The 24,786-nt window shown below is 40.6% G+C and overlaps 2 protein-coding genes across 3 annotated transcripts in view; both read left to right on the top strand.

The window, feature by feature from the left end:
• The window catches only part of dpydb (dihydropyrimidine dehydrogenase b), a 39,353-nt gene extending 24,659 nt beyond the window's left edge, over positions 1-14,694 (top strand). Inside the window, exons 13-26 of the mRNA XM_030073830.1 lie at positions 527-711; positions 2,155-2,370; positions 3,121-3,285; positions 4,790-4,858; positions 4,990-5,073; positions 5,257-5,377; positions 5,628-5,747; positions 6,637-6,779; positions 8,665-8,719; positions 9,303-9,424; positions 10,586-10,735; positions 10,854-10,916; positions 12,995-13,072; positions 13,544-14,694. Coding sequence (XP_029929690.1) covers positions 527-711; positions 2,155-2,370; positions 3,121-3,285; positions 4,790-4,858; positions 4,990-5,073; positions 5,257-5,377; positions 5,628-5,747; positions 6,637-6,779; positions 8,665-8,719; positions 9,303-9,424; positions 10,586-10,735; positions 10,854-10,916; positions 12,995-13,072; positions 13,544-13,708 — 1,736 coding nt within the window. The 3' untranslated portion in view covers positions 13,709-14,694. The remainder of the gene's footprint in view (positions 1-526; positions 712-2,154; positions 2,371-3,120; positions 3,286-4,789; positions 4,859-4,989; positions 5,074-5,256; positions 5,378-5,627; positions 5,748-6,636; positions 6,780-8,664; positions 8,720-9,302; positions 9,425-10,585; positions 10,736-10,853; positions 10,917-12,994; positions 13,073-13,543) is intronic.
• A 152-nt stretch (positions 14,695-14,846) lies between these two features.
• ptbp2b (polypyrimidine tract binding protein 2b) overlaps positions 14,847-24,786 on the top strand; it is a 46,508-nt gene continuing 36,568 nt past the window's right edge. For both annotated transcript variants that reach the window (XM_030073831.1, XM_030073832.1), the window contains exons 1-4: positions 14,847-14,941; positions 16,726-16,747; positions 17,504-17,555; positions 23,775-23,938. In XM_030073831.1, coding sequence (XP_029929691.1) covers positions 14,934-14,941; positions 16,726-16,747; positions 17,504-17,555; positions 23,775-23,938 — 246 coding nt within the window. In that variant the 5' untranslated portion in view covers positions 14,847-14,933. The remainder of the gene's footprint in view (positions 14,942-16,725; positions 16,748-17,503; positions 17,556-23,774; positions 23,939-24,786) is intronic.

Below are 24,786 nucleotides of genomic sequence, written 5' to 3'. Positions count from 1 at the left end.
AGAACAGCCTTTGTTCATTCGTTTGCTTGCATGTCATGAGATGAGATTGACTCAGTGCAGGGAAAAGAGACATCTCATCACACATTGCAGCATTTTTAATATGACATTGATTGGACAAGTGAGGACACTACAGTTACATATCACAATTATTTAAAATTATAAAATTACTATATTACTAATGTACTGGTTCTTTTTGCTATTTTTTACTAATGTTCCAGTAGTACTTTTTTCCAGTATTTTGGCTTGTTTGCTCTTTACCCATTTTTTCCATATTTTTGACTTAAATTTAGTGAATTTGCTCAGGTTTACAAGAGTTCATAACCATGTCTTCCATACCTCAGGCTGAAATTAAGTCGTCCCTGACCAAGAGAGGGTTTTTTCATTTCATTACTGACTGGTCCAAGGCTGACAACCTCATTTTTGCAAGTAGAGTAGAGTAGTGTAGTGTAGTGCATTTTGACCCATGCTGCCTTGTTTAACATTAACACATTAACTTGATCCTGGTCCACGTGCTGTGTGTTTGTAGTGGCTGAGGCCATGGCCCCTGTAAAGCTGAGCCGCTGGGGAACACCAGAGGTGAACCCAGACACCATGCAGACCAGTGAACCCTGGGTGTTTGCTGGAGGAGACATCGCTGGTCTGGCTAACACCACCGTGGAATCAGTCAATGACGGCAAACAGGCCTCCTGGCATATTCACAGATACATACAGGTAAATAAGTATAGAGTTCATACAGTCTACACAGTGCAAAGTGCAGCCGTGCGCGGCTGTTATCTGAGGTCAGGTGAAGATTAAACTGGCCAGCACATGTGACATGTGACAAAGCAACGGACGTTTCTTTACCCTTTCTTCTGCATTTTTTAAAAAAAATTTACCTGTCTCAGTGAGCCATGGTTTTAGAAGTAGATGTTTTTAATGCAGTATTGCAGCATAGACTTAAAGTTAACCTTTTTTAAGTTTAAAAGGATAGTTAACCTATGCAGGGAGAATTTATATCACATGTAGGTTTCTTAAAGGGGTAGTTCACCCATTTAGAAAAATGTGATATTATTTCACTTCCCCACTAGATGTAGGACAGTAGTGGTGCTATCCTCATCTCATTGTTGGATAGTGGTTGAATACTCCACCTCTTTGCTAACCGTCAGTGGCAGGAGACTAAGAATTAGAAGACCCCCAGAATGTGATAGAGGGGAGCGGAGCAAAAGAAGAAGTTAGCCGTAACGTTAATTGCCAGCTATCTTAGTACACCACAGCATGTTGTTATTTTTGTCCTCCAACAATTCAGTGAAAAACAAATGTTAGTTACACTTCAGTTGTTTTTTTCATTAAAAATGATGAACTATCTCTGCAAAGAAGCAAATTCATGAAAGAGGGACCTTATTATTTTCCAGTTTACATTGGTTTTTAGGTTAACTTTAGAGGACAGAATATTGTTTGGAGCAAACCAGAAGGAATATCGGCTGGGTTTCCCTGGCTCTGAGACATTTTTATAACTGGTGTAAACAAACAAGACCATCACTGAAGAGTGTCAGCCTCTGCTTTATTCTGTGTGGCACTGGGTTGGAGGAGTCAAAGGATGTCCTGGATTGCTTTATGGTGGAAAAAGGGATTGGTTTCTAGCACCAATGGGACAGAAGGAGTTTCTGTTGGGAGGAGTGGAAGGCTAATTGGAAAAATCATTTCCAACATGTTTAGCATCCTCAGTAAAGGCAAAGACAAAACCTTTGACTGATGAAGCAACATCCCCTTTGCAACAGGTGGGTTAGGGTTAGGACATGTGATATAGAGGTTGCTAGTTCTCTCAGCCATAGTTCTATTTTTGTGATAATCACACCAGAGTATCATAATAAATTTCATAATGATATATTTATGTATAAAATGCTACATGCAGCACCTCATACCTGGCATTTTTTAAAGGCAAACCATTAGGGAAATGCAAGTACTGGGACAGCAAGATGAATTTTGAACTGTTTTGTGTGTGAAAACATCCAAAAATGAATGAACAAAAGAGAAATAAGTAGCTTATAAACTTTCGATTCAGTATTCATGCTTTCATCCTCAAACATGTGAGAGAAATATCGGCTGTTAAAGCTTTGGGACAAATTCAATTTTAAGGAACAGAATGTAATTTCAAGTTCCCATTTCCTCCTCTAGTCCCTGCATGGACAGACAGTGGACTCAGTTCCCAAGTTGCCGTTGTTCTACAGCGCTATAGACCAGGTGGACATCAGCGTTGAGGTTTGTGGGATAAAGTTTCCCAATCCTTTTGGCCTGGCATCCGCCCCTCCCACCACCAGCACGGCCATGATCAGAAGAGCATTTGAACAGGGATGGGGCTTCGCTCTAACAAAAACATTTGGGCTCAACAAGGTACACACAGACATACACAACTGTTATCTCCTGACCTTGGTTTTGTCTATAGTGCTGGCTGACTGCTCTCTGACTGCTCTGGATGACTATGATGATCAGCCATGATCAACCAACTGTGAATTTCCCTCAGGATAAATAAAGTATCTGTCTATCTATCTATCTATCTATCTATCTATCTATCCATATTCACAACTAGAAGAGTGCAATCAGTGGAGTGTAGACCTGTTATCTCCCCTTTTCTGGACTATAGGTTTCCCTATGTGCTGAGCAAACTGTCAAATGCTTTTTAAATGACAAATTAAATCTCTGCATGATTCAAATGTAATACAGTACAGTATAGAAAATATTCTGTGAAAGTCTCAAAGCTTCTTGAGTTAAGCCTTTTCTTGCTCTCCCTCTGTTTCTCTCTGTTTCACTTCATTACATATATCACACCGGTGGTTGGGAACCTATGGCTCATCCTGGCATTTCTGGCTCTCTGCCAGAAGTCATGTGGTTTTTGACACACATACACATGCACATGCACATGTACACTCACCTGTCACTGCACATACCCACCAACTTGACTAATAAGTCAGCATTATATAAACACAAAAATGATCGGTTGTATCTGTGATGAAATGATCATTTCCCAGTCAAAAAGCAGTCAGTTAACCAAGTGATGAGGTTAGAAAAGCCATCAGCTGTTCACAGGCACTGTTGATAAGAGTTAAGATCCTCTGAAAGCTCTCTACGCCTGTTTTTCCACAGGACTTGGTGACCAATGTATCTCCTCGTATTGTGCGCGGCACCACCTCAAGTCATGTGTTTGGGCCAGGCCAGGGCTCTTTCCTCAACATTGAACTCATCAGTGAAAAAACAGCTGCCTACTGGTGTAAGTCAGTTGCTGAGCTGAAGAAGGACTTTCCCAAAAATGTAAGTTATACACCTGGTCCAGTCTGGTCTGGAACATGACATGACATTCAGCAACATCACATGACTTTATGTGACACAGCATGACATCAAGACATGAAATACAGCAACATGGCATGACATGACATGAGATATTATGACAAGAGATGGCAGTGACATGACATGACATATGTCATATCACATGACATGACCTATTGCAATATGTCAAGCCATATTATGATGAGATTACACATTACGACATGATGTGACATGACCTGTGACATGACATTTTATAACATGAGATGACATAACAAAATGGCATGACATAATGTGACATGACATGACAAACTGCGTCATGGCATGAAATGATGTATTACAGCATGACATGATATAACACAACATGATATAGTGAGACAAAATGACTCACTGGAACATGATATAACACACTGTGATATGAAATGGGATATTGCATCAAGACATGACATATTGCAAAATGACATGAGATGGTGTAGCATAAGATGACATGGCATAATATGAAACAGCATACTGTAATCTGACATGAAATGACATATTACCACATGACATGACATACTGTGACATGACATGGCACATGATGACATCACATCACATGTTACAATATGACATTACATACTGTAACATGACATATTACATCATGACCTGGCATATTATGACATGACAACATATGACCTACTGTGACATGACATGGCATAGAAAACCATGACATGGCTTTCTGAGATGACATGAGATGACATTCTGCTACACAATGTCATGTCACAGGATATCAGTATTGGTAAAACCTCATATGAGATATAGATGGTTATTCAAAATTTGACATGACATGACTTATTATGACATGACATTACATGTTAAGACATGACTCGATATGACATTACATACTGTGACATGGTATTACATGACATATTATGACATGACACCACATCACATGTTACAATATGACTTGATATGACATTACATACTCTAACATGACATTACATCATGACATGACATACTAAGACATAACATGACATATTGTGACATGACATTACATAAAAAAACATGACATGGCATTGTGTGACATGAGATAACATACTGTGATGCAATGTTATGTCACGGTATGTCAATACTGAAAAAGTCTCAGATGAGATATAGATGATTATTCAGATTTTGACATGACAAACATACATATTACATCATGACATATTACGACATGATATGACATGACATATTATAACATGGCTTGACATGACTTGACATACTTTACATTATAAAACAGATTACAACATATGATGACCTACTGTGGCATGACATGGCATAGAAACATGACAGAGCATTCTGAGAAGACATGAGATAACATTCTGCTACACAATGTCATGTCACAGGATATCAGTATTGAAAAAACCTCATATGAGATATTGATGGTCATTCATTTTATTCATTTTGCCCAGTAACTTTGACCCCCCTGATACACACACCTTGTTTCCACTGTGCTTTTCTGTTTCTCTCACAGGTAGTGATCTCTAGTATCATGTGTGCTTATAACAAGGCTGACTGGACAGAACTAGCCAAGATGGCTGAGGTGAGAGCATGTTTAGCATGTCTACCTTACCAACAACATGAACTCACCCATACACATACTTTATCACCATCACCACTGATAGGATTTCTAGGAAACTTTAAACTGTGCAACACAAAAATGTGTTTGTGTAGGAGTCTGGAGCAGATGCATTGGAGCTGAATCTGTCTTGCCCTCATGGAATGGGAGAGAGAGGCATGGGCCTGGCTTGTGGACAGGTATGACGTGCCTGCACACACACACACACACACACACACACACACACACACACACACACACTCACAAATTACGTAAGTAATGTACAGTATAGAGTTCATATTGGGGAAGAAAACGTTATTGCAGTCTGCCTCATTTAACATGTTGAATGTGTGTGTGTGTGTGTGTGTGTGTGTGTGCATCAGGACCCGGAGTTGGTGCGTAATATTTGTCGCTGGGTGCGTGCAGCCATTTCCATCCCATTCTTTGCCAAACTGACACCAAATGTCACCAATATTGTTGACATTGCCAGGGCTGCTCAAGAAGGTAATCACACTCCCTCTCGACCTCAGTGTACCGCTCCCCTGTTTAACCCTCAGCTCTCTCTAAGACTTCTATCATTTTCATTATTCTCATTATTATTATTCACTATCTATCTTATTTCATTTTGTCACTGTTCAGTTCTGTGCTGCTGTGTGCCTCTATCAGTCCTGAGTGATATTCGTTGATTGGGCTTATGCTTTCATGTCGGTGGTGTTGTTGATGAAGTGGTTGTTGCTGTTGTCCTGTGCTGTAGGCGGGGCAGATGGAGTAACAGCCACAAACACGGTGTCAGGCCTGATGGGACTGAAGGCGGATGGCTCCCCCTGGCCGAGTGTTGGACAAGGCAAACGCACCACCTATGGAGGGGTATCTGGTCAGTACATGCACACACACGCACACACACACACACGCACACTTGGCAAGTAGGTACTTACACACCCACACACAACAGCACGCACACAAATACACATACAGAAAAGATGTACACACTAACACAAGGATTCTCACACATATAAAAACAAATGTTAGGGAGGCGCAAATTAGCCTCAAATTAGCAACCACTTGTGCCTGTGGGGGAGGGGGTGGGGGTTTGGGGGGGGGGCTATTCAGTGCCATATCTAGAGTACTGGCAGACATTCACCCTAAAGCAACTTGAATAACACTGATGCTATTTAAAGCTCACTTTTGCTCTACTGTCTGGAAATGCAATGGTGTAGCAAATGAAAGAATGGCAGGGAAGGCAAAAATAGATAGATAGATAGATAGATAGATACTTTATTCATCCCGAAGGAAATTCACAGTTTTTCAGCAGTATCCACAGATTACAGATTAAATAAATAAAAAATAAAGAATAAGATCTAAGTACAACAGAATAAGATCTAAGTACAAACCAGTGTGCAAAAAGCAATGTGCAAAAAACCGTGTGCATAGGGTGTATAAAATGTGCATAGATGTAGGTCAATGTGCAAATTTAGAAGAAATATACAGTACACAGATGATAAATAGCAGTAAGCAATATAAACACTATAAAAAAAATGGACTGCAGCAGAGCTGGAGGTGTCACCTGAGGAATACTCTGCCACATGTTAATATGTCATATGTTGTGGGATTGTCCAAAAATACAAGTGTTGCAAAAACGAATAGGTGGAGACATTTCTAAGGCTCTGTTATTGCCTCTCAGATCAATGCCATAGACAGCAGTCCATGAGCCATGAAGCTTGTTGGATCTCCCATACGACATTTAACAAATGACCTGTGTGCAGGTAATGCCATCAGACCCATAGCACTCAAAGCCGTATCGGCCATTGGCAGAGCACTTCCTGGTTTTCCCATTCTGGCCACTGGAGGCATCGATTCAGCAGAGTCTGGACTGCAGTTCCTCCACGCTGGAGCCTCTGTTCTCCAGGTAACAATACTAATAATAATACTGGGACAAGATTGGCGTAATGGCTTCCTGATACAAGAAAGACATATCCAATGACCAAATCCAGTGAATTAAACTCACTTGATGATGATGGTGTGATTAATTTACATATTGCATATTCTATAACTGATCAATAGTACACTGATTTCTATAGGAAGCCCTGAGGGGTGCACAATGCAAAATTGCCAGGAGTTGATTAAACGAGAACCTTTAGATTCAAGTGACAAAACACATGGAACAAGCATCTGTCTGTGGGTCGGCCAATTGATGAGAAATGATGTGCTTATTCCATATTTTTTGTCAGTTGAGTCTAAAAGGCCCTCACAAACAGTAGCTTTGTGTTATTCAGTCTACAATGCACACCTGAGCTATGAGAGCTGCGTCAGCCCAAAGCACACGGTGCTTCCTGTAGCTGGGTTGATCCACGACCACACTGCTCCGGAGTTCATTTGTGCCGACAGAGGCCGCGTCCTCAGCAGGGGCTCCGTCTGCCTGTTTTGGTCTGCATATGAGTACAGGTGCTGTATTCACACCTGCCTGAATGAATCACAGCAAGGGGGTGAATGCAACAGAGTTCAGTTCAATCAGACTAAACAATGCACGTGTGAAAACACTCTTAGTTATACACTACTCACAAAAAGTTAGGGATATTTGGCTTTTGGGTGAAATTTATGGAAAATGTAAAAAGTTCACACTACAGTGATATTATATCATGAAAGTAGGGCATTTAAGTAGAAGCATGCACTGGTGATTTCCTCATCTCACACAATTTCTTGAAACAAAAGCCAACAACAGTGGTGGATATACCACAACAAAAAATGTCAGTGTCAATAACTTGTCATGTGCCCTTGAGCATCAATTACAGCTTGACAACGACGTCTCATGCTGTTCACAAGTCGACTTATTGTCTGCTGAGGCATGGCATCCCACTCTTCTTGAAGGGTGGCCCTCAGGTCATTGAGGTTCTGGGGTACAGAGCTCCGAGCCTCTACACGGTGACTCAGCTGATCCCATAGGTTTTCTATGGGATTCAGGTCTGAGAAAGTGCAGGCCACTCCATTTGAGGTACCCCAGTCTCCAGCAGCCGTTCCCTAATGATAAGACCTCGATGAGCTGGAGCATCAAACACCTGATGTGAATTTTGCCGTTAAGCTCCTTGTTAGAGAACAGCAACTTGTGCAAAAAGTACTGAAACAATGAACAGTTGGACATGTGCATTCAAAAGTTTACAGAAGGTCACATTAAGTTCACCTGTAAAGGTTAGAATGCATTTTAGGTTCATCCTGAAATTTCACCCGAAAGCCGAATATCCCTAACTTTTTGTGAGTAGTGCATATTGTTACACAGTCACTTTCAATTTTTATTCAGTGGCATTCTGGAAAACCAAACCAAAACCAAGGGAAGAATCAATCGGCTGGTTTGTAACTGAGCAAAACTACCAGGTAGCATGTGCAAATGAGTCGAACTATAACAGAAAAGATAAATCAAGACAACCATGTGCGTTTGAAAGGCCCAACATACAAACACAACATTATGTATGAAAAATGCCACTTGTGTAGGTTTTTCTCTGACCTGGTGTAAAATTGATTTTCCTGAGTGGGTGAATGGGTCTTGATTATCTCGGAGATGTTAAAGACAGCAGTGGCAACAGTTGTTACATTTGTGGCCACTCGACTTTGTAAAGTTATTGGGTCTTTGATGTGTGCCAGGTTTTGCAGAATACATCAGTAGATCTGGAACTATACACTTTTAGGAACAAAATATGCACAAAAAAAATCTTTGACAAAAATATCAGTAAATACAGGCATACAGCCATCAGGATTTTGAGGAAGTGTCTTTGATTTGTTTGTGTTGATTTTATCTGTAGGTGTGTAGTGCTGTTCAGAACCAGGACTTCACTCTGATTGAGGATTACTGTGTGGGTATGTATCACTCCACATATGGATGTATGTGCAGTATACGCACTATTTCTGACTTTGAACGGCGGTAACTTCCACACTGTCTGTTGGTTTCCCAGTGCCTGTCCAGTCATCACAAAACTGGTGGATTTATTCAACAGTGTCTGTAGTCCAGCAGTGACATGCATCATTTCTACAAGTTTACTCAAAACTCAATCCCTTTATTTCAAATTTAACCAAAAAAAAAAACAAAAAAAAAACTCTACTTTGGCCTGTAAAGGTACTTTTTTCTTTTTCTTTCTTTCTTTGTGTTTTTTTTTTTGTTTGTTTGTTTTTGTTTTTGTTTTTGTTTTTTGTTTTTTTGTCTGACAGCACAAAATTGTGTATATTTCTATGTTAATAAGGTAATTTTTTCTTGTTATTTCTTGTTATTTTTTAAGACAAGAGACTTAAATATGGGGAAATAAAGGGAATTTTGTGTGTGGCAAATCTGTTTAGGTTTCAGATCATTACAGAGCCTGTAAGTGTCATATGATGGATAATACATTCTGTCAGTATGAACAGTGTACTTGTGTAATTGTGTGTGTGTGTGTGTGTGTGTGTTCAGGTCTGAAAGCCTTGCTGTATCTGAAGAGCCTGGAGCTGAAGGGATGGGATGGCCAGTCTCCTCCAACAGAGAGACATCAAAAAGGAAAACCAGTTGTGAGACTGGAAGAACTGGTGGGAAAGGTATTACCACCACTCATACTACTACTGTTACAGTCACTGCTATTAGCACTGGTATTATTACTAACAAACCAAAAACGTTTCCCTCACCCCCCAGCTGTTCTGTAGGACAGTAGTGGTGCTCTCTTCCTCTCATTGTTACTGAGTGCTGGATACTGGCTGGATGCTCCAAATGCTAACTGTTAGCCTCCTGCCATTCAGCTGGACTTCCCCCCAGCTAACATTCCCAAGAACAGTTTAATCCACTGAAATTGTGAAATAAACAAAATTTGGACATTTATGGTGTTTAGCAGAATTTTGACAGCCCCAGATGATGTAAATAAAGTTAGTTATTTAAAAAACGAAATAAACAAAAAAAAAAAAGATGATTCATATGCAGTGTCAGCTTTCTGTGCTGGTCCTGTCACAGCAGAGGCTGGCACGTGCCTAAAGCTTTCTGAGACGCGTGATAAAGGGGAGTGCAGGAAAAGAAAAGGCTAACCAACATGACTTGCAGGCTTTCTCTTTTAGTACTCTGGAGAAAGTTGTGATTTTTGTCCTCCAACATGTGCTCTGTGAAGAAAACAAACAATAGCAAACTTAAGAAATCTACTTGTGTCTCTGTGGTGGCTGCTGCTCCTCTGGTATGGAGTGATAAAGGAAGTGCAGAAGTTACCGCATCTTTCTGGATGTTGATCAAAGGAGAAATGCCGTTAGAAACAGGATTTTGATCCAAAAAAGTGATGTTAAAGCAGCACGGTGGTGCAGTGCTGTAGCACTGTGGCCTCACAGCAAGAAGGTCCTGGGTTTGATTCCCAGTCAGCCAGCCAGGGTCCTTTCTGTGTGGAGTTTGCATGTTCTCCCTGTGTCTTCATGGCTTTGTGCCAGGATCCGCTTTCCTCCAGTCCAAAGACATGTGGGACAGATGAATCGGGGATACTTGAATGTGCTTGTTTGTCTGTCTGTCTGTCCTGTGATGGACTGGGGTCTGTCTGGGGGTTTTCCCCTGCCTTACGCCCAGTGAGCGCTGGGATAGGTTAGGTTATCACAAATAATATGTCTTCTGTCCCTTTCATGTCTGCTAAAACCACTCATTTGTTTAGACTAATGTGCATGTTTGTGGGTGTGTGTGTGTGTGTGTGTGGGTGTGTGTGGGTGTGTGTGTGTGTGTGTGTGTGTGTGCAGAGCCTCCCTAGCTTTGGTCCCTACCTCCAGGAAAGGACAGAGGCCATTGCCAAATACAAGAAAAGTGTGAAAGACAGCGGAGACAGCAAAGTGTTGGACAGCAGCGTGGCCAGGGTCTCCAAGCCCACGAAACCCGTCCCCCGTGTCAAGGTGTGACACACACACACATACAAACACTCACACACACACAATCACATAGAACATTGTTCCACACAGTGTATTATGTTGTGTTTGCTGAAGCTCTATTGTCCTGTGTGTGTCTGTGTAGGAGGTGATAGCCAGAGCGTTGCAGCACATTGGGGCGTACCAGGAGCTCAACAACAACGAGCAGGTGCAGAGCAGCTTCCTTCAGTTTTTTATCTCCTGTCAATCAACCTGTGTGTCCTGCACTATGATGTGTTTTTCCTCGGAATATCTGCTGATGTAGTTTGAGTTTCTGTAGGTGGCGCTCTGGTCTTTGTCTGTCCATGGTGACTATCTCTGCTCATGCTAACTACCAAGTTCTTCTTCTTCATTTTATTCCAGCCAAACTGGAGACATAAACACATCAGTGCCTTGTGCAGCAGGAAACAGACAGACAGCGCGTGTTGAGAGTACCAAATGCAAAAGCTGTATGAGCTGGATCTAGGCTAATTCACATCACATCTGTTGTGCTGTTTTAATCAGTAATAGAGGGTGGCAAACACGTTTATTTTATAGAAATTGTCATAGACTATTACTCTGGGCAGTAAGGTTTCTTTCACACCAGCACAGTAGTAATGTAATAGATAGATAGATAGATAGATAGATAGATATACTTTATTGATCCCAACCAGGGAAATTCTGGTGTTCCAGCAGCAACAGTAGAAACATATAATAAAGTTAAATAAAATAGAATAAAAGCTAAATTTATACAATAAAGACTATAAAGGCTAAAAAGTAAAAATGTACAATAAGGGCTAACCTCAGAAAAAGAGATATGACATGTGAAATATACATATAGTAATGAATATGAAATATACAGATGGAATTGAATTGTATAGATATGAGATAATGAGAATAAAGTTGAAATATTAACCTGTGAGAGAAAAGTCATATGTTTCAAGAGTAAAGTCACAATTTCACAAGAGAAAAGTCATAATATTTATGAGCATAAGGTTATAATATTATGGGAATAAAATTTGTAACTTGAAAATCGTAAGTGAACATGAGGAAGGTTTCAATTTCCTCTGTATTCCCTGATTGTGGGTTTTTCCTTCTTTGCCATGAGGGTCCAAGTCAGTGGGTGTCATCCTGTTTTGCTTGTTGTAAACTTGTGGGCCTGCGAAGCCCTTTGAGACTGTAAGACGTTATTTTGGAGCTGTGAATAAACCTAAAAACAACAAAAGAAATGTCATCAATCAGCGAGCAGCTCATCTTCAAGGCAAAAGGATGAGGGATGTGGAAGGTGTGGGCCACTCTTTGTCTTGTAGGCCTCCATCCACACCACAAAAGCACAAAAATCCATCAGTGCAGCCATTTACTATGATACACTGGGATGTCATATATCATATGAATCCATGTGCCACATTGCTTTGGGAGCTTTCTTGGAACACTCATCACTGGAGCTCCTTTGTAGGGATGGGATTTGATACAGTTTTAGCGATTCCAATTCCTTGATCGAATCTGCCTATTAATTCGATTCTTTAACGATTCTCTTATCGAATCTCACTGGGCAAGGGGAAGAAAAAAAAAAAAGTACAAATGGGCTTATTTGTATTAACCTTCTTTTATATCATTGTGTTGTTAAAATGCCACCACTCCTGTCCATCCCAAATGACTTTTACACAACTACATTTGAGTGTTCAAATTACTGAAATATTTATTAAATAACTGTACAAAACAAATATTCTTTTTTTTTTTTTCAATCTGGGTACAGAAGGATCAGATGGAGTTGACCTTCGACAACAGATGACGCACTAGTTTCAGCCGCGCTAGCTTTAGCTGCACTCCTGCTGCTGCTTGGTTGAGATTCATTAATGAACATTTAATTAATTAATTAACATTCAAAGTTGTCCCCACCTCCTTGGCTAAGCTAACTGCTGGCAGTGAGGAGGTGATTGAATGGAGTGTAAAACATTCCGTCGTTGTCCTAGGGAAAAAATCTTTTGTCTGCCAGCACCTCCCTGTCCAACAGAAAACAGGCCAACACCACGTCGCTCTTCATCCTCATCCTCTCCCTCAGCGCTCAGTGCCCAGGAGAACAAGAAAATCCAGGCAGAGGGCAGGGTCTCTTCAGATACACACACCAACACACACTGCTAGTGGCTCAGGACTGATGATTGAGAGGGATTATTTTCACGAGTATGTTGAATGAGTATGTTTTTAGGAAAATCCCACTCATCCTTCCTTAATCTGGAGATAATGTTCCTTCCTCTTTGTTCTTCTCAGGTCCAAGCTCTGATAGATGAGGAGATGTGTATCAACTGTGGGAAATGTTACATGACCTGTAATGACTCTGGATACCAGGTACTCTCTCTCTCTCTCTCTCTCTCTCTCTCTCTCTCTCTCTCTCTCTCTCTCTCTCTCTCTCTCTCTCACTATCTAGAAATTCTTGTGTTACAGCAACAGGTTGTCCAAAAATTGCACAGGAAGTAGACTACACCTATCAACACTAGCAGAGAGAAATATATATCTTCAGAAAAATAAAACACAACAAGTAATCAAATAAATAAAGTGGGTCAGCACAAACTATGTAAGCAAAACTTGCTATCCTATAAGAATATAACATAATAATTTTTAGTATAAATCTGTCTATCTGTGTCTCTGGCAATGTCTCTCTTTATAGACTTACTGGTCTTCCATTTGATTGTTTATATATGTGTTTATATTAGGTGTCAGACAGATTAGGTTATTGTTATTAGCACTAGAATCTGAATTATTATCTCAGTATGTGTACCACCTCAGTCTTCTAACGTGTTTTGATCTCTGTCTTTCAAGGCTATAAACTTTGATCCAGAGACCCACCTGCCTTTAGTGACTGACAGCTGCACTGGCTGCACTCTGTGCCTCAGCGTCTGTCCAATCATAGACTGCATCAAGATGGTTACCCGGACATCAGCCTATAACCCCAACAGAGGCGTGCCCGTCAACCCTGTGTGCTAGAGGAAAACTGTCCACTTTAAACCCTTCACATTCACAGTGAAGTCACATGTTAGTCCAGAATAAGGAAGTGATCACGCATGAGCTGGGGGGAAGTCCACTTCAACAGCAGGAGGCTAACAGTTAGCATTTGGAGCATCCAGCCAGTATCCAGCACTCAGTAACAATGAGAGGAAGATAGCACCACTACTGTCCTATGTGAAACAATGTTACATTTCCCTTTAAAATGCTATGGCAGGAGAGAACCTGCCAGAATATTTGGAGTTGGTATTGCAATGTTCATGTGTGTTGATAGTGAAAAAGCCAATCACAGGCAACAAAAGTCTGCAGAAAACTTCTGTTGTGGTGTCTTGCTAATTTCAAATGTGTTTAAAAACGTTCATGCTTTATAGTGTTGGTTATTCCCATGTAACATGAATGGAGTGTGAGTTCGGGGTCCATTTTCATCTTACTATGCCAATGTCTGTGTCTCAGGCCAGACAGTAAAATAATTTTGTAATCTGCTGAGTAGTTATCAAAGCTTTATACCAAGTAGCGTCCTCAGAGTGATCTGCCTGTGGTCCCAATTTGATTTTGTTCTATGTTGTAGGCTTTAGAAAGCTTTGCCTTGCTTGTAGACTGCTAGTCTACCAACCCTGTGATTTGGGAATGTAATCAAATCAATTAAACGAGCTAAACCAATTAAAAATGTTTCTGTAATTGTGAGGGTTAGATAATGGTTATATATATATGGTGATTTCTGTTCTGCTATAGCTGACAAATATGGTAGGATCCTTATGCCTGGAATAATTACAAACTTAGGCATGGACAGTATTTACCGGGATTGTTTCTGTAAGGGTTATCTCTGACTATAGGTCTGCCTCATGGATTGTCTTGTGGATTCTGTTCTGTTATCCTGGCTCTGTTGACCAGTTACTTATAAATTACTCATAATTTTTAAGTGTATCTCAGATTAAATATACATGTCATGTTGGATTGGTTATTGTGGATTTAAATAAAGGTCTTCTGATGCAGTAAGCCCTCTGTGTCCCTTATATGGTCCCTTACCTCTGGTGGTCTTACCTCTGTGGTTCACATTCCGAAACAGCAGGTGGCGCTATTAAATTTAAATGTTGGATTCCAGTGGTAAGAAAACGACGACAAGAAAAGAGGGCACGCCCCTATTGCTTTGACTGTCGAGGCGAGCTGAACGCAAGAAACAGCAAACAGAAGTGGACAAAGAGTTGCAATGGACGGGTAAATTTAGTCTAAATTGTAATGCTGGTCGATGCATTTTGGGATAACCGTGTCTGTGAAGTAACCACACTTTAACAAACAGCTCATTTAACCCGCTGCCTTGCACATTGATTTATGCTATTCCCAGTGCGATGTAACGTTAGCTAACTGACAGACGCAACGCCACACTCACATTTACGCGGCAGTAGTTTCCACAGTTATCTCGTCTTGTTTGCTGACAAATGCACCTGGTAGAACCTGACTTAAGTCATTTCATAATCATTAGGGTTTCGTTGAAAGTTCGGCATCATAATAGTCTACCAGACATCATTAAATTTCGCGAAAATTTCAAAGGTAACCCGTACATGCTAAATGCTCTACCAGGTGGAATTGTTGGCTAACGTCATACTGGTGGTAGGGGTAGATTGTTGTGAGAACGACAAGTGAACCAGTTCGCAAAGTTGAACTTTTTATGAAACAAATGGTGCTTGCCTTAATTGAGATGTGCCGAATTGAAGAGTGGTTACTGGTGATTCATTGAAGGCCTCAAAGTCCTGATCCACGAGGTATATGCGTTGCAGCAGAGTAAAATAATGTGAAACGGTGGTTTGTTGACATTGCTACAGTCAGTCAGTGTAGCGCTAACGTGAGTTAGCAAATGACTCGCTTGCAGCAGTCAGGTTACTGAAACGGGAACATGTAGTAATTGTCATTCTAAAAAAAAAAAAAGAAAATGAAATGAATGTAACACTGCATTTAACGACTCCAGTGAGTTAGTGAACGATGTCTGTGCAAGTCGATTAATCCAGACCTCAGCCAAGCTGCATCTGTCACCTCTTTTGTTTGTGTTAGCTGTGCACGGCTCTTTTGTGTGAAGCTACCTGCTCACCCTGTTGGCCTGCTCCACTGCACTCATGTTAGCTGACATACTGCAATGGGCTCCGCTGCAAGATCACTTTATTGGTTAATAAAGTTGAATAATGTATGACTTAGCAAAATGCGCGTCGAATGAACAGGTCAAACGGAGTGTCGACAACAGGCAAGCTAGATGGCCACCTACTTCAGGCAGGCCACTGATGGATGTAGAACAGAAAATGTAGTGTGTTGTAGTTCAGTGAGGCAGGCATCGATGTGCCTACCTACCTGTCATATATTTATGTCTGTATATATTTATCTTCATACAGATATCTATATTCTATGTATGTATGTATGCCTCTCTCCCTCTATTTATCTATATGTTTTGTGTGTGTTTGCACACACACACACACACACACACACACACACACGCATTTTGAGTTGATCTCTCATTGATACACATTTTTGTTGCCAGAATTCAATTGCTTGTGTTGCACATTGAGATTCTAAAGATTTTGGAGCATCTTGCTGCATACATTTGCATATTATTGAGGAAAAACTTTTGTACCTCTTAAATGCTCTCTTCGTATTAGTGCCACCCGTTTTTATATGAAGGCAGTTATTGCCAATGAAATCTTTCCATTTAATTATCCTAATTAATGACCAGCTTAGCATAAAAAGTTATGTAGAATATATCACAGTGATTATGGTGGCACACTTAGGCAGCTCAAGTGCCTCTTTTTTTTTTTTTTTAACCTCTGGTTAAGGTGACATTAACAATTACACCCCTACCCAATCAATATAAAAGAATTGTAGCTCATTGCAATCTTGAATTTGCAGTAGGCTGTGTGTTTCAGTTTCAGTTTTTGTCATGACACAATGACATCATTACCACGACTTGATGGATAATTAACAGCTTTCCCTCTCTTCTCCTTTCTCTGCACTGGTAGTGATGTTGCGGTCGGTGTGAAGGTAAGCAGTCCGAACTTTCAACTCTCTCCCCCAATATACACACACCCACACACACCCACACCTCTGGTGAATATATCAGCAGTTGCCAGTTGTTGGGCTGAGGGTTGGCAGTAGAGAAATTTGGACATGTTGCCTACTTTGTGATTGTTCTTTTTCCCCCTGTCATTTAAAGCTATAGATAGATAGAAATAAACTTTATTAATCCCCACAGGGAAATTGTAATGCCATAGCAGCACATAAAACAGCCACATATAACACGATAAAACAATAAAACCACATTTAAAACAGACTAGAAAAGTGCAGTAAAATAAATAAAATACAGTAAAATACAATGAAGACCACAGAGGCTGAGGCACTATAGGCTAAGTACAGTGGGTGAGGCAGTGACTAAATAAAGCTATCTTGTCAGAACAGAATTTTAGAGCTTGACTGCACTTGGTAGGAAGGATTTTCTGTGCAGCTCTGTAAGGCTGCGGGGCTGGATCAGTCTGTGGCTCAGGTTGCTCTCTTGACTGTTTATTATGTCATGGAGGGGGTGGCAGGGGTTATCCATGATGGTCAATATTTTGGACACTTGTCTCTCTGCCAAGGTGAGCAATAACATGTCAGGAGTTTTGTCTTGCTGTGTGTTCCAAGAAAGGCTTAGACTCCATACAGTGGTTGATGTGTTAGTGTGATTGCAGTAGTAACATTCTCAGGTTTTGTCAGTAGTTGTCCATGACAGAAGTAAATGTCCTGTTGCATTTTGTTTTTCAGAGAGGCTCAGATGAGCTCAGCATGTACGGTAGCAGCCCCAACTCCATGACTGGTGAGTTCAGCCTTTAACTAGAAGGGAGTGTCACGCAACAACAACCTGCCGTGTGTTTGTGTCAGCAAGACACAAACACATATGAATGTTTGGAGTCATTTCAGCTGTGTATGTTGTTGGGAATATGTTACAAAAAGAAGAGATGAAATGATGAAATGAAGAAATTTGAAGGATCTAAAGGAGAAATGTTGCAGCAGTAAATAATACATCAACGAAAAATATAAAATCGATATAAGAACAGAGCAAAAGATTAGGGTATTGATCTTCATCACTTAATTGCAATATTAGAGTTTACTAAGTGAAAAAATATGAATGAGAAGATGAGAATACATGAATTTACAAGCAGTAAGAACAGTGGCTGACTCAGTCTGTTTGAAGGGCAAAAGGTGAGAAATAAAAAGGGCACTTACAACATGACAGGTGTTCCCCCCAGCACATAAAAAGGTATGATGCATCATGTATAATGAAACAGTCTTTGTCTGTGATTAAGATTAACATTGTTATTAAGTTATCTGGATTTAAAGTAACACTGAGGAAATACACAGGGAACCTTTCAAATTTTTATTCACAAACACCCCCAAAGTAAAACACAGAGGCAACTATTAACATTTGTTTCACACACACAGAGCCCATTCTTAAATGAAACGAAAAAGCAATTCACACCAAACATTAAAGTCCTATTGACTTTTGAGCAAATTGCTGTAAAATAATTCCCTTGCAGAAGGATTTTTACATTTCTGCTTGATTTCCAAATTGCTATAGCATAAAATCAAGGATTCAAGGATTCAAGGAACTTTATTGTCATACCAGTTCACACTTACATGCTAGTGGTACGAAATTAGCACTCAGGTCCCGGTATAAGCCAAAAAAAAACCTTGAAAAAGAAGACCAGAAAAAGAAGTGTAAATATAAGTGTAAATATAAAATATAAGATATATAAGATATATAACAGTACTTTTGGTAATATAGTGTATATATATATACACTATATTACCAAAAGTATTCGCTCACCCATTCAAATGATCAGAATCAGGTGTCCTAATCACTTGGCCTGGCCACAGGTGTATAAAATCAAGCACTCAGGCATGCAGACTGTGAAACAAGACATTTGTGAAAGAATGGGCCGCTCTCAGGAGCTCAGTGAATTCCAGCGTGGAACTGTCATAGGATGCCACCTGTGCAACAAATCCAGTCGTGAAATTTCCTCGCTCCTAAATATTCCACAGTCAACTGTCAGCTCTATTATAACAAAATGGAAGCGTTTGGGAACAACAGCAACTCAGCCACGAAGTGGTAGGCCACGTAAAGTGACGGAGAGGGGTCAGCGGATGCTGAAGCGCATAGTGCAAAGAGGTCGCCGACTTTCTGCACAGTCAATTGCTACAGAGCTACAAACTTCATGTGACCTTCAGATTAGCCCAAGTACAGTACGCAGAGAGCTTCATGGAATGGGTTTCCATGGCCGAGCAGCTGCAGCCAAGCCACACATCACCAAGTGCAATGCAAAGCGTCGGATGCAATAGTGTAAAGCACGCCGCCACTGGCCTCTAGAGCAGTGGAGACGCGTTCTCTGGAGTGATGAATCACGCTTTTCCATCTGGCAATCTGATGGACGAGTCTGGGTTTGGAGGTTGCCAGGAGAACGGTACATTTCAGACTGCATTGTGCCGACTGTGAAATTTGGTGGAGGAGGAATTATGGTGTGGGGTTGTTTTTCAGGAGCTGGGCTTGGCCCCTTAGTTCCAGTGAAAGGAACTTTGAATGCTTCAGGATACCAAAACATTTTGGACAATTCCATGCTCCCAACCTTGTGGGAACAGTTTGGAGCGGGCCCCTTCCTCTTCCAACATGACTGTGCACCAGTGCACAAAGCAAGGTCCATAAAGACATGGATGACAGAGTGTGGTGTGGATGAACTTGACTGGCCTGCACAGAGTCCTGACCTGAACCCAATAGAACACCTTTGGGATGAATTAGAGTGGAGACTGAGAGCCAGGCCTTCTCGACCAACATCAGTGTGTGACCTCACCAATGCGCTTTTGGAAGAATGGTCAAAAATTCCTATAAACACTCTCCTCAACCTTGTGGACAGTCTTCCCAGAAGAGTTGAAGCTGTAATAGCTGCAAAAGGTGGACCGACATCATATTGAACTCTATGGGTTAGGAATGGGATGGCACTTCAGTTCATAGTATGAGTAAAGGCAGGTGAGCGAATACTTTTGGTAATATAGTGTATATATATATATATATATATATATATATGTGTGTGTGTGTGTGTATATATGTGTATATATAGGTATATATAGGTATAAACAGTATATATAAACAGTATGTGTGGGTATAAACAGTATGTAAACTATAAACAGTATATGTAAATAAATGTAAACAGCATATATAAATGTAAATAAAAATATAAATAGTATATATATAATAAGTATAAATACACAGCCTATATATAAGTAAGTAGTATATATATAATAAATAATAAATATAATATATATATAAGCAGTAAATATAAAAATATAGAGAAAAATATAAACAGCCTATGTAAATATAAACAGTATATGTATATATATAAATATGTATATATAATATAGACAGCTAAGCAAAGTACTTCTTAAGTTAGCTAGCTCCTTAGCTAAGCATCTAGGCTAAAAATGTGATAGAGCCATCTATAAAAGCACTTGCTGTGTAAATACATTGGTATTAGATACCGCATTTCACCAATTAATCGCCCGGGCGTTTAATATATAAAATCGACTTGGACCCCGGGCGTTTAAAAGAACCAGGCGGCTATTCGCTGCAGGCCTTTATTTATTTTTGCACCAGGACAATATCGTGATGACAGCTACTGTCCAACATATTTACAGTCTGTCGGTTTAATATTACGGTACACCGTTTTTTCTAACGTTAGCTAGCGCTCTTATTTTGACAGAAAATGGAAGCGCCACACAGTTATTGTGCGGCTAACTGTTTACTTCTGCAAAAATAAGGTGAATAGCCTTATTTTGGGTTACCTCAATATAATGCAAATAATCGCCCCGGCGGTTATTTGGGTGGGTGTTTAATACGCAAAATGCGTGCAGACCCCAGGCGTTTAAAAGAACCAGGCGGCTATTTGCGGCCAGGCGATTAATTGGTGAAATACGGTAATTTGTAATTGGTAAGACTGTACAACTTGAAGACAGTCTGCTGTATTGCCTCCCTCCCAGGTCCCACACTGTAGCAGGATGCCAGGGTCACAGGGAACAGTGGGAACAGTTTGGCATAACTTTGCATTCAGCGAATCATCTTCTGATTTTCAGCGAAGCACATGGTTAGATCCACCAATAGTATAGTGTTATCAAACTCAGCTGGCCAATAAGAGCTGAGTGGGGAGGGTCTAAAAACAGCATGCAGCAACAGGTGGATGTGGCAGTCTACCATCCAGTAGTAGATGGATAGAGCTAAGCAGCGTTGAAGTAGAGTAGAGCAGGGCAGAGAGATGGAAGCAAAATACATTGAACCCGGTGTCAATACGGCAGAATTGGAGAGAGGGGTGAAAAATAAATGGAGGTGGGCATGGCTCGAGGAGGAGGGCGCTGAGGGCAAACCATTTAAATACATGGTGCAAAAAGCTGAATTAGCCAGGTGCTGCATTTTGCATCGCTTGTTTGAAAAAGTTGATGTATGGAAGCAGTGGTAAAAAGGATTTCCGTTGTCACGAAACCGACCCAAATCACGCTGCTACAATCCGTGCCTTAAAAAATAACACCCAACAGAATCCAACAGCCTAGACCCTGTTTCTGGAAGTGAACAGCGGAAACAAGAGTGTGGCTGTGCCTGGCTACTTGAGATCAGTGGTTTTCAACTGGTGGATCACAGCCAAAAAGTGTACCACAGGTTGATTTTTGAGGTGACCGTGGATGTGTGGATCACCTTTGTCAAAAAGAAAAGGGGAAAAAAAACTTTGTTTTGAAGTGCAAATATCCAGTGCAGCTCTTTTATTTTGAACTGCCATCTCTCAGTGCGGTCCCTGCACTGACAGATAAAGACTTTTTTTAATAAAAACTTTTCTTTTAATCAATAAAGTTAGAAAAAGTATAAGTAATAGAGCCTTTAAAAACGATATAAAAATGTCAAATGTTAAAACATAAAAATCTTAAATGTAAACAAAAAATTAAATACTATTAAAGGTGAAAAATTGAAATCGCTACGGTAGCGTATGAAATTGACCATGGGAAAAATGAAATTATGTAATATTTGAATAAATATTACTTTCAGTACGTATTCAGTACTTTCAGCAATTTTTTTCAAAATATTTTTTTAATAAAGGGAATTGAATTTAACTTGCACAAGGATAACACAGCACATGTTACACATAACAGTTCATGAAATCCTTGTGGATTACTGTACTTTTTCAAAAGGTGGCTTATGTACAGTGGAGGAAATAATTATTTGATCCCCCGCTGATTTTGTAAGTTTGCCCACTGACAAAAAAATGAACACACTATAATTGTAATGGTAGGTTTATTTTAACAGTGAAAGATAGAATATCAAAAAGAAAATCCAGAAAATCACATTATATAAAAGAAATAAACTGATCTGCATTTCACTGAGTGAAATAAGTATTTGATCCCCCAGCAAAACATGACTTAGTACTTGGTGGCAAAACCCTTGTTGGCAAGCACAGAGGTCAGACGTTTCTTGTAGTTCATTACCAGGTTTGCGCACATATCAGGAGGAATTTTGGTCCACTCCTCTTTGCAGATCATCTCCAAATCCTTAAGGTTTTGAGGCTGTCGCTTGGCAACTCGAAGCTTCAGCTCCCTCCACAGATTTTCTATGGGATTAAGGTCCGGAGACTGGCTGGGCCACTCTATGACCTTAATGTGCTTCTTCTGGAGCCACTCCTTTGTTGCCTTGGCCGTATGTTTTGGGTCATTGTCATGCTGAAAGGTCCATCCACGACCCATTTTCAGTGCTCTGGCGGAGGGAAGGAGGTTGTCATTCAGGATTTTGCGGTACATGGCCCCGTCCAATTTCCCGTCGATGCGGTGAAGTCGTCCTGTCCCCTTGGCAGAGAAACACCCCCAAAGCATAATGTTTCCACCTCCATGCTTGACAGTGGGGATGGTGTTCTTGGGGTCATAGTCAGCATTTCTCTTCCTCCAAACACGGCGAGTCGAGTTGATGCCAAAGAGCTCAATTTTGGCCTCATCTGACCACAGCACCTTCTCCCAAGCACTCTCTGAATCATTCAGGTGTTCATTGGCAAACTTGAGACTGGCCTGAACATGTGCCTTCTTGAGCAGGGGAACTTTGCGGTCACTGCAGGATTTTAGTCCATTACGGCGTAGTGCGTTTCCAATGGTTTTTTTGGTGACTGTGGTCCCAGCTGCCTTGAGATCATTAACCAGCTCCCCCCGTGTAGTTGTAGGCTGATCTCTCACCTTTCTCAAGATCATTGATACCCCACGAGGTGAGATCTTGCATGGAGCCCCAGACCGAGGCCGATTGATGGTAATTTTGTGTTTTTTCGATTTTCGAACAATAGCACCAACAGTTGTCTCCTTCTCACCCAGCTTCTTGCTGATGGTCTTGTAGCCCATTCCGGCCTTGTGCAAGTCTACAATCTTGTCCCTGACATCCTTAGACAGCTCTTTGGTCTTGCCCATGGTGGAGAGGTTGGAGTCTGATTGATTGTGAACAGGTGTCTTTTATACAGGTGACAAGGTAAGACAGGTGTCTTTATTCAGGTAACGAGTTGAGATGAGGAGTATCTAACCGGTCTGTGGGAGCCACAATTCTTAATGGTTGGTAGGGGATCAAGTACTTATTTCACTCAATGAAATGCAAATCAATTTATATCTTTTATATAATGTGATTTTCTGGATTTTCTTTTTGATATTCTATCTTTCACTGTTAAAATAAACCTACCATTAAAATTATAGTGTGTTCATTTCTTTATCAGTGGGCAAACTTACAAAATCAGCAGGGGATCAAATAATTATTTCCTCCACTGTATGGACCATGATTTAATGACTGAGGACAGACCAGTTGACACACATGCAAATGTATGCAGTTTACATATGTAGTTGACATTATACATGGGCAGTGATAAGTAATTTAATTTTTAAGATCAGACACAAAAACTTAATCGTCATGGATAAAAATATGAGATGCCATTGAATGGAGTTTCAGGCTGTGGTTTTAATGTCTGTATGTATGTGTGTTCAGCGAACGGTAGTGACAGTAAGAAACAGCGTCTGGATGAGTCTCCTCCCTCCAGAGTTCTTCACATCAGGAAACTTCCTAATGAAGTATCGGAGACTGAAGTCATTGCTCTGGGGCTTCCCTTTGGAAAGGTCACCAACATCCTGATGCTGAAAGGCAAGAACCAGGTAAAAAGGAAAACAAACTTCTGCTCCTCACAACACTCTATTATTCTGGATAAAATGGAAAAAAGATAATAAAACCTGAAAAATATTGAAATATCTTAAATGCAATCATGAAATGTATTACTTTTTACAATGTGGTGGCAGAGCTGTTACATAGTGTGTGTGTGTGTGTGTGTGTGTGTGTGTGATTAAGCTTGAGCAGGGTTGAAGCTGTGGTATGCATGGTCAGGTCTTGCTCGGCTCTTATGCAGCCTGTGTATTGAGTGTTCTTACATAAAGTAACAGCAGCGGGGCTTTGTTATGGTGGAATCTCATTGCCTGCTTGTTACAAGGCCAATATTGCAGGTTTTGCACTGTGTCATGTTTTCAGTTTTTGGTTGTAAACTCATCACTTTCTTTAACTTGTGTTCACCACCCTCTCATATTTTGTTTTATCAGCCACACAGATTTAAGAGTTATCTTTGTCTATTTTGTAACATTTAGCAAACCCAGTGCTTGACTGCAACTCTCACCTGTTTTCAGATTGAGGGCCCTATCTTGCGCCAGACTCCCTAAACCCGCTATTTGCGGATTTAGGATTTAGGAAGAGGCGTTCCCCCGTAAAATTGCTATCTTGTGCACCTCCCGCTATCCGCAAAACACCTCCGCTACCCGCTATATTATGAATAGGCGTGTTTTGGGCGTTACGCCAGTTAAACCAATCAGTGTGCCAGGTGCCATTGCCTTTAAGGGCAAGCTGCGCTATCCTAAATCCTAAATCCTAAACCCGCGATGGAGAGAGGGAGGTAGATTTTCTCAGGGCTTCTACTGAGGCTAAAGCAAGTTGGCTTTATATACATATGATATATTAT

This window comes from Myripristis murdjan, chromosome 17, assembly GCF_902150065.1.
Source record: "Myripristis murdjan chromosome 17, fMyrMur1.1, whole genome shotgun sequence".
NCBI classification, from domain to species: domain Eukaryota; kingdom Metazoa; phylum Chordata; class Actinopteri; order Holocentriformes; family Holocentridae; genus Myripristis; species Myripristis murdjan.
This window is presented reverse-complemented; position numbering and strand designations above follow the sequence as displayed.